Source organism: Antechinus flavipes, chromosome 4 (assembly GCF_016432865.1).
Source record: "Antechinus flavipes isolate AdamAnt ecotype Samford, QLD, Australia chromosome 4, AdamAnt_v2, whole genome shotgun sequence".
In the NCBI taxonomy this organism is placed as follows: Eukaryota; Metazoa; Chordata; class Mammalia; order Dasyuromorphia; family Dasyuridae; genus Antechinus; species Antechinus flavipes.
The window spans coordinates 53,372,045-53,388,264 of record NC_067401.1 but is presented as its reverse complement, the minus strand read 5'-3'; the positions used below and the strand labels follow the sequence as shown (position 1 = coordinate 53,388,264).

General features: G+C 47.5%; 1 protein-coding gene across 1 annotated transcript; it reads right to left on the bottom strand.

Moving 5' to 3' along the window:
• Nucleotides 1–6,568: 6,568 nt before the first annotated feature.
• On the bottom strand, nt 6,569–14,317 carry KCNA2 (potassium voltage-gated channel subfamily A member 2). The gene is made up of 3 exons (XM_051993069.1): nt 12,976–14,317; nt 12,017–12,344; nt 6,569–11,530 (listed from the first exon to the last, which is right to left on the bottom strand). Exon 3 carries the CDS (start codon nt 11,363–11,365, stop codon nt 9,866–9,868), a length of 1,500 nt encoding a protein of 499 aa, XP_051849029.1. The 5' UTR covers nt 11,366–11,530; nt 12,017–12,344; nt 12,976–14,317; the 3' UTR covers nt 6,569–9,865.
• Between the last annotated feature and the right edge of the window lie 1,903 nt (nt 14,318–16,220).

Below are 16,220 nucleotides of genomic sequence, written 5' to 3'. Positions count from 1 at the left end.
AGGTTTACTGCGGTGTTCCGACATGCCCGAGGAACACCAGCATTTAGACACCAGCTATTAGTCACCATATTACAAATCTGGGCTCTACCCAGACTGTGCCCTGCGAAGAGAGGGGCTTCAGGGCACAGGAATTCAGGGGAAGATGACAATTTATCTAGCACATCATCATCTCAGCAGGCGGGGGAGACCCTCAGACTTTCCTGTTTAGTAGGGTAGCATCCCTTCCTCCTGAGGGTTGGAGTTTGTCGCTATGGAGATGCCAAAGGAAGACAGGATAGCTGGTTATGGCATCCAGATAGAAGGGGACAGCAAGGGGGTGCCACGTTCAGAAACTCCAGAGCCAGCCCTCGCCCACCCCCATGCCTGCCTGAGGTTGTCTCTCCTTCCCTTGGTCCAGCGGAACCGGCCGAGGCCCGTGGGATTCCTTTGCTCCTTTTGTGACCACACCTGAATAGGAATCTGAATGCCCTTGCCAATGCACTTCATGAACGGCAAAGGCCCAGGGACCTTGGCAGCATTTCTAGGAGCTGACCTGGAAATCATCTGGCAGTGGAGCGAGCCCCTCTCTGCAAGATCTCCTTCCCCTCACTTCCTCCGTCCGTACGGACCGAGCAGCCGGGACGCTCTGAAGGAGCAGCAGGAGTTTAGAGGCCTCTTGTGAGAACAGAGAAGGGGCTCTGAGTGGAGATGGAAGGTCTCCTAAGCACATGGCCCTAATTACCTAGGTGCTCCAGCACCTGCACACACACCTGCCCCCGTGCACCTAGAATGATGGGTTTTCAGCAGCAATTTGACACAGATCAGATTAAGCCATTGTTAACATCTGAGTTGTCTAAGTGGGGAGGAGGGGGCTCCAGGGACCCAAACAGGTTCCTACCCACCAGCTCCTGACAGCATGACTTGTGACAGGGTGAGGGAGGGTGGATCTGCCATTACTCGGAGAGCCTGGGCCATTCAGACACTTATGCAGAGGAGTCATACTAAAAAAAGAGTCCACTTTTAGCCCCCGAGTCCCCCTTGATCACTATCCATTGCCCATATTCAACACTGCTGGCACCTGTGGTCCAGATCCATTTACTAACATCATCCAGTCAGCTGAGTGACTGATGGTCACCCACTCAGTAATGCTAGCTGCTCCACTGGATTTTGCAGAGATTCTTCTTCTAGACTGATACAACCTTCTAGAGAAGGTGACACTGGCCAGTTTTATGGAAAACATTATAAAATGCACAGGTCTAGCATGCAACAAACATGAATAATTAAGAGTTTCCAGCATGTCCCTGCCCTGATCTGGCTGCTTCTAGTGTGATCTATGCTGCTTATTCCCACAGGGTTACTGAAGCCTTGGAAGTCCCTCCTACCTCAACCCTAGAGATCTGATTAAAACCAATGGAGTATGATTATCCCTATTCCGTGCACCACGGAGACTTTCAAAATGAGGCGTTGAAAAGGACGGATACATTTTCTTCAGGGCATAGGACAGTCGCATCCAAAAGCAGACAGAACTGGGAAGAGCAAAGCTAGAGAGAACTACTTGATTTGGAATCATGTGGAATATTCTCGATGTCCCTTTCTCCAGGGTGACATAGCTGGGAAGGATGTTTCTGGCCCTCTGTAGAGAGGCGGACAGAATGAGTAAAGGATGACAGTTTGGGCTTGAGAAGTTACCCCTTTTTACATATGAACTAGGCTTGTGGTGGCGGGAGGATCCAAAGTGGGAATCTACCTGTTCCTTTTGTTAGAAAAGAGCTGTCTTCTAAATAGGGCTAGAATCGGGGAGGAATAGCTGAGCTGGAGAAGTAGAGGGGTAGAGATCATGGGGAAAGGGGGAGAGAAGGACAAAGAACCAAATATATGCAGTTTATTCCATGGTTTGTCGAATTTATTTCACATTCATTCAACTAAGGGTGTTTGCTTTGTATATATAATTTCTGAAGTCATGGTATACATATACATATATGTACACATATATTATATATACACATATGTGTATTGATGGAAAACCTCGAATAACCAGACCCCATGTCATCAAAACCCTCAATGATCAAGAATTGCTTTCTTCCCATCCCCCCTCCCCGTACTCTACTTTTAGGAGAAAGAGGCAAATGTAGCTAAAATAGGCTCAGAGTAGGGGTTTGTTTCAATTGCTAACTTCCAGGAGTTATCCCTGAAACCCATTTCCATCCAGCATAATTCCACAGACTTCCTCCATCTGTAAACCTGTACAGTATTTAAAAATCATTGACCCTGCAAAAGCTTCGATCACATCTATACATATACTCTATTTACTAAGTCAGGGAAACATGGACTAATTGGTATATTTTAGGAAGATTTTCAGTAATAAGCATTGAAACAAAAAGGGTGTACTCTTGTCAACACTCAATCAGACAGATTATTCAGTTAACTGGTACGTCACTTTCCCTGAGTGTCCCCATTCCTATTAATCGAGGTTTTGTTGTAATATATATGTATATGTACATATATATACATATATACACACATATACTTTTATATGTGTATATATATGTAGGGGGAGAGAGAGAGAGAGAGAGAGCAAGAGAGCCAGGGTGGATTAAACAGGAAGGTAATGGCCCCCAGGCCATCATCAGCTATCCACCAGCCAAGATTGTCCAATACAAGTAAGTATATGTACACCTAGATATTCAGGGGGCCTCTCCCAAACCTCCTTGTTGCTTGTGCATTCCTTGTGCAGTTGCATTTTGTGGCTATGAGTTATTATGACAAAGATAGTGACCCTACCTTCTATCCCAACTCAATTCATCTGAATATTCCTTTTGAGAACTGGGTCACTGTGAATGCCTCCATTTATTTTCCCCAGATGATCATGACCCCAACCCCCACTTCCCAAAATATTCATACATGTTCTTTTGGTTAAAGAGTTCTTCAAAAAGGTCAGCAATGTCTTCATTTTGAAGGGAGACAATTCATCCATTCTGCCCCTGCCCAAGTCCCAGTGCTAAAATGCTGGGCCAAAGGCCCTCAGGAACCATTTCCCACTTAGAGAGGGCCAAAAGATTAGATAATGGTTCTGAATCTATGAAAAGGATCTTTTCATAATAGCCTTATTCTGTTTTTTGGTAGGCCAATTCTCTTGGGCTTGCATTGAGATGGACTAGATGGCCTAATGTGACCTATTCAGATTTATGGTTTTATCACTGGGGCGTTGGGCAGCAGTCCCACCAGTTCAGAGTAGTAATAGAAAAAAACAAGTTGTGTACATGCAATCTCCCCCCAACTCCCACCTCGTTGTTGTCTAGCTGACCTGCTTCCCATTGGTGTTTCCTATCTGCATACATTACATCCTGGAAGTAGGGTCAGGGGCTTCAAAGCAATCAGACTCTGACCAATCGAGTGCCAAGGAGAGAGGAAGTTACTGAATGGTGAGTGAACACCCGGGGACCCTGGTCTTTATCCTAGAATCCAGGTGCTGTCACTATTCAGTCCTGAGAGCAAGGTTTTAAAACAGCTATTGCTAAAGAAAACAGTCACTATTTATTTTATTGCACTTTTCCTCCTTTTTTTTTTTTAAAGATAAATAAAATATGAAAGAAATGGAAATTAGAGTTTGGGGGAGTGTGATGGATGGGAATGGGGAGAGGCTTAGGTGAGCTTAGGGTAGGGCAGTATTGACCAGCTTGCTTTCATTTGAGGGAGGGTCTGGCCCAGCAGAGTATGGGTCAGAGATCCAGAATCTTAGCCAAAGGTAAAGGTCACAGCTGGATTCTGAGAATAGCATAAGGCCAGACCTGAGGATAAAGACTGTCCACTGGAACTCATAGAATGACAGATTTGGGAGGGACTTTGGAGGAGATCTAGTCTTCTCTCCTCATTTTACAGATGAGGAAACTGAGGCCCTGAGAGAATAAGCAATTTGCTTAGGGTCACACAGCTAATTGATTAGTAGCAGATCTTTTGGGTAGAACCCAGGTCTCTTAGCTCTAAGTCTAATGCTCTGTCCACTACCCCAGGCTGCCTCCCAATCCTGGAGAACATTCCTGACTCATGCTTATTTGCTAATCAGCTCAAGTGGTTAGAACATCAGGGAGACTAAGAGCACAGGTGTGAATTGATGGGCAATGAGGGTGAAACAGGGGAGGACTCCATTCTGCAAAGGCAGACCATGTGCTTAAACCAAACTGACTACCTTGTGAGGGCTTTCTGCTGGTCACAAGGGGGAACTGGAGAGAAAAGATGGAAGGATGAATGTTTGTTGAATGAATGAATGAATGGCTCAGTTCAACCCAATTTCCACTTCTGGATAGATAGTCCAGAACACATGCCTCCTGGATGATGGGGTTGGGGTGCATTTTAATATTTGATCATGAGATATTTCACATTATGTCCTGCTCTCTCTAGCTATGAATAGCACTGACAAGAAAATCTCCCTAAAGCATTAGGGATTTTGGAAGAACGGGCAGAAAGAAGCTCTGTCTAGATTCACTGCCAAGAGATTGGTGCTGATGGTTTATGAAAGGGACCAATGGAGAGGGAGTTCATTGTCTGGAAGTCTCATTGGCTACAAGTACGAAAGTCAAAGAAGATGATGAGGGTTATTTCCCTTTAGGTGATGACACAGGCACTAAGGCTAGGGAATCACATTTTCAGTCAGTGGAATAGCTTAAGGAATAGCCTTTCCCATGGGGGCTTGGAGGCAGTGAGATGAAGTCAGGCTGTCCTGGGAATTTAAATTTGGGGGCTCTACTTTTTTCCTAAAATGCCATCCTGTTGCCATGAGGTGTCTAGAACCTACAGGAGTCCAGATTAAGGGGGGAAGAGAGAGAGAACAGAAGATGAGAGGGTTTAAAAAGGGGAAGAGAGAAGGTGAGAAGAGACAGAGACAGACACCCAGAGAAATAGAGAGAAAGAGAAATAGAGAGAGATTTCAAAGCACCACATAAACCCTAACAAACTCTGACCAGAGGTATTGCTTCAACTACAGGCCTTCATTGGGGACAAACTAGAAACTCAACTCAATTATTCATGAGTTCAGAGGAATTAGTGACACATGGAGATAATCCATAATGGTGAACAACCCTTAAATCATTTAACTAAGGTTTTGGAGTGGTATAGTAAAGGGAGAACTGACCTTGAAGCCTAGAAACTCCAGGGTCAAGTCCTACCTTCAATGGACTTTTTTGTGAGACTGGCTAAGTCATTTAACCCTGGTCTTATTTCAAGGTTCTAGGCAACTCTTAAAATTATAAGTTGAAAAGAAGGTGCCGACTGACATTGGTAGAGGGAATCTTCTCACTTGTGTCCTATACAGAGGAAATTCAGCATTCTGTCCCCAATTTTTTAAGGTAATCAATTTAGCTAGTTCCCTAGGTTAGCATTAAAGGGAGTTTGCCTTTTCTTAAGTCTCACCAACTGGCTTCTAAGGATGTACTGAGGGCTGGAGGGAACCCACTTTTTATAAACCACTCATGATAGATCAACTGCCACGTTCATTAGCAATCCCAGTGTGACTAATAGTAGACCTTTGACTTCAGGAGCTGGGATCCAGGGAATTGTTGTTTCAGGAAGGAAAGCTAAATATTTTCCCCCCAGATAAAATGTAATTTCTCTTATTTATCTAGACTGGCTCTCCATGATCCCAGCAAAGGCCATAGATGAAGCTAGAGATAGGGAGTACTTCATAGTGACATCCTTAGTATTCCTCTGCTGTTCCCAGTCCTTGACCCCATTGTTTTTCTCAGTAGCCAGCAGCCACAAAAAAAGTAGGGCTGAGTCTAGAGATTACAGTAATGCAGGGAAAATAATAACAATAAAGTTAGCTAATATTTATATAGTGTTTTGCAAGTGCTTGATATAGTTCTTATTGATTTGTGCAATAGCCCTGTGAAGAAGGTGCTATTAAAATCTCTTTTTTATTGAGCTGAGGAAACTGAGAGAAACTAAGGTTTGGATCCAGGCATGACACTGCTAAGTATCTGAAACAGGATTAAAATTTAGGTTTCTGATTCTCAGGTCAGTGGTCTATCCACAGTGCCACCTAGCTGCTCCCATTCTACCACCCCTCCAAAACAAATGAATAAATGAACAATAGTATTAACAACAAAACCCACCAAATTAATGGAATCATGGTATAGACATGGCCTGGGAGAGGCAATATTCTTTGGTGGAAGCGGTACTGTAAAGCAATGAGTTTGCCCATCCATCACTACTTGCTCTGTCTGAGTCCCAGATTTCTGGGAGGAAAAAAAGTGATTTGGTGGCATGTTTTATAAGATTCCCTGCTCCAATCAGAAGCCTGTCTCAAAGAGATGGTCCAATCCCCTATCTTTATTGCAAATGGAGTTTTCTCCTTAGACAAGAACAATTGGGAGTAGATGGGGTAGAAAGAAGAGAAGAGGAAGATCAGGAAAGAATGGGAGAGTCATCAAGAGATACAAAAGCAAATATCCTTGAAAGAATTCAGGGATTATAAAAGCAGCCCTAAGTTGCTAGTGTGTGTGTGTGTGTGTGTGTGTGTGTGTGTGTGTGTGTGTGTGCAGGACATACGAGAGGATAAACCTTATTTTAGAGAGTATTTTTGTTTGTGCTTATCATTTATAGCTTTATGACCAGAGAAATGTTGATTCTCCTGATATGCGTTGGTTGTGTCTCTATATGTGTTTTGTATCTCGTGTGTGTATTATTTGTGCATGTTTTATTTGTGCATTTGAATTGTGGGTAGGACCACTGGTCCTGTGTATTTTCCATGTCATATTGTGTGTCTTTTGCACATATGTATATTGCATGTAATTGTATCTCCTAATCAGAGGATTGTTTTTCACTTTCTTTTTCAGAACACTTTCTATCCTACAGAGGAATCTTCTGCTCTTAACTTCTCTCTAGAATGATGTTGTAATAAAATATCCACAGTCCTGATCTAGACTCTATTAGATCTGGGATGCTCCCTTTCAACTATTATCAAGATGGGTACATACCCTTCCCCAGCCTTCCTAATTCTTGGAGATTCAGAATAGCCTCAGATGGACTGAATGCATATAAAGTTGAGTGAATGAAAACACATAAAAACATGTTAGTGCCCAGAAATCTATGCACAGAAGTGATTCAGAACCACTGACTCCTTCTCCCCATGACAACTATAGGCACTGAGCAAATTGATAAGACAAGGAGGGGAATCTATGACACAGATACCTAAGAGTCAAGTTAGAGCTCATGGAGTTCCATTCTTGTTTTATGTGAATCTTAGACCAATTCAGCCTTAGCATAAGGCTCTGATACTTGACTCTCCTTGCAAAGCTTTAGGTATTCTCATTGCTCATTAATTTCCTCCAGGGAGAGGCTGGTGGAGGGGAAAAGGAGAGAAGAATAAAGGAAAAAACTCACGCCATCCACTTCAGATAACAGATTTAGTCCCTGAATGGATGCTAGGGGATCTACCAAATCCCATACTCTTATTTTACAGACATGAGATGGAAGGGAAATAAGTGACTTGTCCAGAATCATGTACCTAGGGAATCTCTGAGGCGGGATTGAAGCCCAGGGCTTTCTGACACTCACACCGTTGCCCTCCCTACTGTGTCACAATTCTCTCTAGAGCAGGTCTAATGGGAAGAAGGAATTATGGGAGATATGAGTCTGGTGACCCGAACAGAGTTTATGAACCACACAGAAATTTCAGATTTGCAGATTTACCTTGGTACTTTTTTAGATAGTAGGGGAGAGAGAGTTCTAGATAGTAGGAGAGAGTTCAGTCAAAGACGGAAAGTCCTGGGTCTCAGCTTGGTACTGAATCAGGAGACTTGGAGAGGAAAGAGCCACAGAAGTGGTTGGGTAAACAGAGCCAGGTGAAAAGGAAATCCAAAGGGGAGGAGGAGTGTGGGGGGGGGAGTGGATGTGGGAAGATGGTGATGGAGTTAATTCTGTCCTGCTGGGTTTCAGGACTGGTGATGAAAAGGTTGCCCCTGGGGCCAGGCCAAGGGGCATCTTGAGGGAACCATGAGGGCCATAGGCCCTTGTGCACTCAGTAAGACAAGCTTCAGTCACAGGGACTGGAGCTGCAGCACATGAAGGGCAGAAAGACATTTTGTAATGGTCTAAGAAACCACACAGGCTGGAGTGTCTCAGGTGATGGCAGCAAACCATGGCCCAGTGGGGGAACCAATCCAAAATGAGGATCAATCCAACATGAACTCGTGAGCCCTCTTAGACATGCATGAGTCATTTCCCCAGCTCACAGAGCAATGGTTTTGCCCTCTGAACCTGAACTCCAGAGAGTATACATTTACATATTTATATATGTATATAACTACTATTTATACTTATATTTGTGTGTGTCATGTGTTTGCCCGTGTATATGTAGCAAGACATATACACGCATTAGTGCACATAGTCAGAACACATGCATAAATTGCCCTGTGTCAAAAATATTGCATAAGCTTATATCATGTTTGAATGCAACTATTTTTTTTTTTATCTCTAGCTAGGTAGGTAAGTTGAGGAACACATGAAGGTGATATTGGATATATGTACATCGGATCCACAGATCCTCCTGCCGGCACGACTAAATGCTCTGGCCAACTGTAAAAATCCTGCTTGCAACAAGAGTAATGACTAGGGTGCAGTCCACACGATCTGCTCAGGCTTTTTTCCCTGCTACATCACCTTCTGGGTTCGGCAGAGGTCTGAGCCCCTGCCTGGAAGAACCGTGGAGTGCACGCGGAAGGTCTGGCTTCTCTTTTCCCAGGGAGTCTCACACTAGGTCTTTTCCCCTCCCGATTAAGGACTTTTGGCTTCCCGTGTCTTTTTTAAAAAGTCCCCTAACTCAGTGCCATCCTGAGTCTATCAATACTATAAGCATGAATACTGTGTGTGTAGGCTACTCTGAAAAAAAACAACAACAACAGATTAATCTCATGTGTATTAAATATTGAGATTCATGCAACAAATCCCCATGCAGCGTGCTGAAGCACTGTTGGGTTTCACTGCAGTATCAGTATGTCAAGAGGCTACCATGTTAGCAAAGGAGACTCTGGGAAACTCAGGTGTCGTGGAGGGATTGGTCATTCTCTGTGGAGACCCTGAAAACGGTACGGAGACGATGACTTTCTAGGCAGAGAGGTTCCTCAGCCTTTGAGGTTGCTTTGTCCCCTAAGACTTGAGTTTGAAATTCGAGTCTTAACAGCCCATCTTGGGTCACACTGGCTGTCCCTCCCCTGGGCCTCACACTGACACTGCAGAGAAAGAGTCGAATGCAGTATTTTCCGTTATGAAACCAGCCTCAGCAGCCCTCCACTTGGCAACTGCATCTCACCAAGCCGGTGACACAGAAAGTGATTTCTGCATGCAATGCTGTGTGTTCTTTTCAATGCAAAACATGGGGATGACATTTGGAAGAGTTACCAGAGCTTAAAAAGGGAAGCCAGGATCCTTTCTGGCTATAGGGAGGGAGGGGGGGAAAGAGAGGGAGCAGGGGAGAGGAAGAAGGAAGAAGGAAGGGCTGATGGGGAGGGGAGTCCCTTGCATGTGTTAAGGGCAGTTAATTGGGAGAGGTGACACGCTGACACTATTATAGGTCATGCTGCTTAGATGAGATGGTTCGGATGTCCCTTTCTGAATCCTGACTTCCTGAGTTGTCTTTCTATACCTTTCTGTACCTTCAGTCTTTGGAAACCCCTAAATCTGTGATGAGAGTCTGCATGAAAGCCACATACAGGGTAGTCTGTGTTCTAAATTTAAAAAAATATTTTTAAAGAAATTAAAAAAAAATCACTTCACAATTCTTGCTTTCCATGCATAACCAAGTACACGCGGTTAGGACACAGCTACAATGCAGGCTATTACGCAATATCTGCATTAGTTCCACTTGAGCTGTAAATATGCTAATAGGTCTCAATCAGACATCAGTTAACATTTTGGTAATATTCACATAGTTTGTGTTAGCCAGGGTACAGTTGGCTGTTTTCAAGTTTTCCTCTCTAAAGTCCTCATTGCTGTTGTTTACCCCTTCCTGGATCTCCATGTAATCAGACTTACTAATGGTGGAGGCACTCCTACTTTTCTTTAGGTCAGGGGAAGATGGGATCTTTGGACAGCTGGTCACTTGTAAGTACTGGGCCTGTTCCTCTCCCTCTGTCTCCCGGTGGTAGAAGTAGTTGAAATTGGACACTATGACGGGGACTGGTAAGGCAATAGTTAAGACACCTGCAATTGCACAAAGGGAACCCACAATCTTTCCCCCAATGGTGGTGGGGACCATGTCTCCGTAGCCTACTGTTGTCATGGAGACGACTGCCCACCAGAAGGCATCGGGGATACTAGGGAACTGGGAATCTCGCTCATCTGCCTCTGCGAAATAGACAGCACTAGAGAAGAGAATGACCCCGATGAACAGGAAGAATATCAGGAGGCCCAATTCTCTCATGCTGGCCTTGAGGGTCTGACCTAGGATCTGGAGCCCTTTGGAGTGTCTGGACAGCTTGAAAATCCTAAAGACTCTTACCAACCGGATCACACGAAGGATAGCCAGAGACATTGCCTGCTGGCCTTGCTGGGCGTCGTCTGTCTTCTCGGCCAGCTCGGTCCCCAGGGTGATGAAGTACGGGATGATGGCCACGATGTCAATGATGTTCATGATGTTGGTGAAGAAACCGGCTTTGCTGGGACAGGCAAAGAACCTGACGAGGAACTCGAAGGAGAACCAGATGATGCACAGTGTCTCCACGATGAAGAAAGGGTCAGTGAAGGAAGTGGACTGTTGGTACCCGATGGTGCTGTTAGAGTAGGTATGGAAAGGAATCCCACCACCAGCCATGTCTTCATTCTCATCCCGGAAAATGGGCAAAGTTTCCAGACAGAAACTCACGATGGAGATCAAAATCACCATGACAGACACAATAGCTATAATCCTGGCTGGCCCAGAGCTCTCTGGGTATTCAAATAGAAGCCACACCTGTCTCTGAAACTCATTTTCTGGTAAAGGACGTTCTTCCTCCTTGATGTAGCCTTCATCCTCTCGGAACATCTCCATCGCCTCCTCACCCAGTTCATAGAAACGGATTTCTTCTGAGAAGATATCCAAGGGGACATTCACAGGGCGCCTTAACCGACCCCCAGACTGGTAGTAATATAAGATGGCATCAAAGCTGGGGCGGTTCCTGTCGAAAAAGTATTCATTTCGGAGTGGATCAAAGTACCTCATTCGCTTCTTAGGGTCCCCTAAGAGAGTCTCTGGAAACTGGGCCAAAGTCTTGAGCTGTGTCTCAAATCGCAATCCAGAGATGTTGATTACCACCCTCTCACAGCACTCGTGGTCCGCCTCGGGGTCATAGGTGTCCTGGGGGTGCCCAGGGAGGGCGGCAGCTTCATCTGCTGGGTCTCCAGTGGCCACTGTCATAATGGGGGCTGGGAAAGGCTCCTAGCTCTATACCTTCCAGCCGTCCCAGGGGAGAACTTTCAGGACAATGCTAATGTCCCCCAGAAAATCAGGCGTGTCAGCTTGGGTTTGAACATGAGAGCACTGGGGAGGCTCTGCACACCAAAGAGCGCCTGCTTGGCTTGTCTGAAAGACAAGAGTCAGGGAAGAGCATTACAATACAATCCGGGGACAGCATACCCCAAAGCCACTGCTGCTTGTCTCCCATTTCTCGCCCAGGCAGGAGTTTCCAGATAAATTCTCTTCTTTCCCCCTCCCCCGATCCGCCAGACCCCAACAACTTTATTCCAACTCTGGGTACAGAGGGGGCACAGGGGAGGTACTGAGCAGTCAGTCTCTCCAGAAAGCCACAGCGCTCCAGCTAAAACAGGCGGCTCCCTGGATGGTGGGAAGGGGGAGGGAAATAAAGTCACTTTCTGCACCACTCCTATTCCTTCCAGCACAGCCCCCTCCCACCAGCATCCCAGCTCTTGGATCCAAACTATTCACTTGCAAATACCTGTGCCCCAGCAGTCTCCCCCACTTCTGGAAGAGGATGGGAGGGTGCTTAGCCCGGGTCTGCACCACAGGCTTTAGGCAAACGGCAAATGGCAAAACAACAAATTGGGTTACCTGGAGGAGCTGGAATCAGGGAGGTCTCTTAGTAACCAAGCGGCTGAGACTCTGGGGGAATCCTAGTTACACAAACAGACAGCTGAGCTCCCCATATTGTCCTAGCACCCAAGTCAGGAAGAATGGTGAGTCATTCTGGGCAGGAGGGCAGGCTCGGGCTCCCGGAGGTGAGCCCTGGCGTTTGACTGTAGAGGAAACCTGGCCAGTGTGGTCCTTGGCTCCGGGGCAGCCCAGCTCGTGTCTGGAGCCTCCGCTTTGACGGCGGTAAGATGCAAACCTCAGCGAAACCCAGTGTCCTCCCCGTCGTCCTCAGGAGGTGTGACGTTGCCTGGAAAAAACATCAGCAAGGTGGAACTGGGGCTCTGAGGCAGCCGCTGCCAAGACCCGACTTCTAGGGGCTTGTGGCTTAGTTTTTCCACCTGTCCCGGGCAACATATCGGACCTCAGGGTGCTGCCCTCGTTCTCTAAGGGACCGGGCTGCCCTCCCCTCCCTCTGGCTGCGGGCTCCGCTTGCATCGTGCGCTGGGACCACTGCGGGTCATCTCCCCATCCTCTCTGGCTGGCTCCCCTCCACCTGGCAACCCGGTGATTTCCACCAGACAGTGTGGCCAGGCCAGGCTCTCTGGAGAACCTCCATCCCTCCCGCCCCTCCGCCCCTCCGCCCCATCAGAGCCAAGCGCCTTCCTCTTGGGTGGAAGGGAGAGAGAGAAAGGGGATACAGGGCCCGCTGGGACCCTTGGGCAAACCAAGGATGAGCTCAGGCTAAAGCTTCTCCGGCTTGGGGTGTGGAGGGCAATGGGGGTAGTTGATCTAAACCCTGACCTGGCCAGTCCTGGGAAAAAACAGAAAAATATCGTCCAGGAGCTCAACTTTGCAGAGGAAACACCTCCCCTCCCTCCCTCTTGGAAGCCCCCTCCCCCACTCCTCAGCCCTGACAGCCGCCAAGCCCGCGGACTTACTCTCCCCCAAGGATCCCAGGGCCACCGGCTTTCCTCAGACAGGGGTGGCATTGGAGCTAAGAAGTCTCTCCGGCCGACCATTGATTCCCCCCCTTATGAAAACCCCTCGCATTTCCTCTGCAGGACGATGGAAAGCTCTGCCTAGTTCTGTTTCAAGGCGGGATGGCAGAACTGAGAGGGGGGGACGGAGAGGGAAAAGAGGCTTCTGGGTTGGCCCTTATGCAAGCCGATCCCACAGGCCCCGGGGCATCGAGGGGTCCCCCGTCCTGCATTCATCACTCCTGGGGGTTCCGGCCCAGAGCCCCCCCAGCTCTCTCCAATCCAGACTGCAGTTTAACCCTCCTCTCCCTTCTCCGCTCTCCAGCAACCCAGTAGTACACTCCTGCCAAGCCTTGCAGCAGAAAGCACCTCCCGTTAACCCTCGCCTGCCCGGCCCCGATTAAACCCCTTCCCAGGAACACAGGGAAACAGCCGATTCCTTTGTCCCCTTCGCTTCCCCCAGGGTCCAGACACGGAGGCACAGACGGTTTGGTTCCTTCCTGGACCCTTGCAGGACAAAGGAATCCGATAGCCAGACGGACGGGTAACGGGTCGGGAGCCCTAGATTTCAGCCTCCTTCCTCTCATACGGAGAGAAAGCTCGGCAGCTCGCCGGAGGCCTGGGGAAAGGGCAAACACCCCCTGCAAGTCTGACTTGTTCAGCCTCTCGAGCCCAGGACCCCCAAGCCAATGCCGTGAGGGTGGGAGGGTGCACCTTTGCCCAGGTGATCTGGCCCAGCCTCCCTTGAGCTCTTCCCAGCTGGAGGACTACTCTGATTTAGCAACCAGCACTTCCTGAGACGAGCCTCCCATTCCTGGAGCATCTCGCGCACGGCCCCGTTCTCCAGGCTTCAGATGCTGGCTACCCAGGTCCCGATTCCTGCATCTCTACTTAAGAGAGATGCAGGCCATCCCCCTCCCCCTCCCCGAGACATCCAGGCCCAGGTGCTGCCCATCAGGACTGGGCTCGTGGTCAGTTTCGTTCCTATTCTTCCGCAGAGGGCTTGCACGGCCAATGAGGACCCCTGGGCCCTTCCCTCTAGCAGACGACTGCCTGGGACTCCAGTGGCCCCGGGGACTGGAAGACAGCAGGCATGCAAAAGGGAAAGATTCCCCTGGTCCAATTTACCCTTCTGGATCAGCAGCCGGAGCCTCCATTTTCGCAGATTATGGCAAAGCTGGCAGCTTGGGGGTGAGGGGGGGGCCGGGGTGAAAAAACCAAGACTTCTTGCCGGCTCTGCAGTCCCACATGCAGCGCATACAGAGCAAGTCTCCTGCGCCCCAGCACCACCATTTTTACCTGGTCCCGAGGAAGGGGAACTGAAATGAAGGGGTGGGGTGGGGTGGGGTGGGGGGGGGGGTGGGGGGAACTCCCAGTTCATCCAGAGCTAAGGGAAGAGCTGACCCCAGAGCATAATGTTCAACTTCCCTAGTACAATCAGAGAATGAATATTGGTGAGACTTAGGTTACTGGGTCTATACCCCTATCCCACCCACCCCAAATCCCAACCTCAATATCCCTGCATTCCCAGCAGGGAATGAATAATTCACAATAAAAACGATTATTGACCCTAATCTCATATGGACCACAGTTTCTGGAGAGGTCTTGGGACAGGGGATTTGGTGAGAGACAAGAGGATTTAACTTCAGAGGAGATCCATCTCCCCTTGGCTCTTGCCAACACAATGCAATCGACAAGGAGGAGGAAATCAATAGCAACAATCCCCAGCAGATAGGAGGAATCCAGCCTCACAGGAAGAAGTGTTGCTATTATTATAACCATGCCAGACAGTATCTGCAGACCCTACTCCCCCTCTCCTCATTTCTCTGCCTCCCTCGCCCCCCCCCCCACCTTGCGGCTTGCCGTTCTTTTACCCACTGGAGCAATGCCAGGGGACTGGATGCAGCAGGTGCTGCAGTATCTCACTGCGGCCCCATTCTGGATAGACGGACTCCCTCCTCCACCCTACCAGCCAACCGGGCTCTATGGGCTCCTACAGACACTGCAAATGATGGAAGAGGGGCTAGGTGGAGGCATCTGTCCTTAAAGGAGGACTCTGACTTGCAACTTCCAATAGTGGACAGTTAGACTTTAAAGTGAGCAAAATACTCAATCTACCTTATTTTGTTTGCCCCTTGAAGCAAGCCTCTGAGGGTTGCTAGTGCCAGTACTGTTGTTTCTATTTTATATGGAAGAAAACTGAGTTTCAGAGAAGTGATATGATTTGTTTTTGACTTAACTAGCAAGATTCAGAGGCAAGTTTCAAAGACAAGTCTCACTCTGTCCAAGTCTAGCTCTCTAACCACAATGCCTTATTCTCTTCAGGAGGAGGCAGAGGTGGCTAAACCTGACAACCCAAGCCCTCTCTATTTTAGGAATTCAGTGGGGGAAGGCTTAGGAGAGAATTTTTACCTGTTACTTCTGCATGGACAGTAGAGAAACTGATTACTGCCCTCCCTTTCTTTCCCTTTCCTAGGACTAAAGCTTACTTAGGTGAAGGTCCTTACCAGTTCCTTCTCCTATTTGTTCCCACATGGGCCCTCTTACTATAATAGATAGACAGTTTCCCTTCCTTCTCCTACCCATTTTACCTTTAAAAGGCAAATGAGATAAAGGAGATTAAATACTTTGCTCATTTTAAAATGTTAACTATTATTTTTACCTGCAAGTGAGTCAGGTTCCTCCTTTGAGGACAGATGCCTTAAGCTATCCCCCCCTCTCATCAATTTCATTGTGTCTCTGTAACCCTAAATAGCTCTGCTGAGTGGAAAGGTGTCGATAAGGTAGGATCAGGGGAATCTGTCTATCCAAATTGGGCCTTCAGTGAAAGTGCTACCATATTTCATGAATTAATCATTCTGCATGCCATATATCCAGAAACCTGTGTGGTTGTGTGGAGTGGCAGAAAGGTGAGTGAAAGCCTTCCTACGTTCCCCTTTCTATGCTCTTTAGGGTTATCTGTGCCATAGTTTAAAAAAAAAAAACACTGGTGTTCTTGGTAGGGAATCTCTTAGAATGGATTCCATCCCCCAACTCTGTCTGATTTTCTTGGAGTTTCCATTTACAGTCACAGTGGATGGTCAGTAGGTTTGATGGGCCCTGAGAATGAAGGAGAAATAAAGTGAGTATTTTGATTTATATTAAAAAATACTGGGAAGGTACCCCACGGATAGGCCTCAGCTCTCTAGACTAAGCCAACTTGGAGT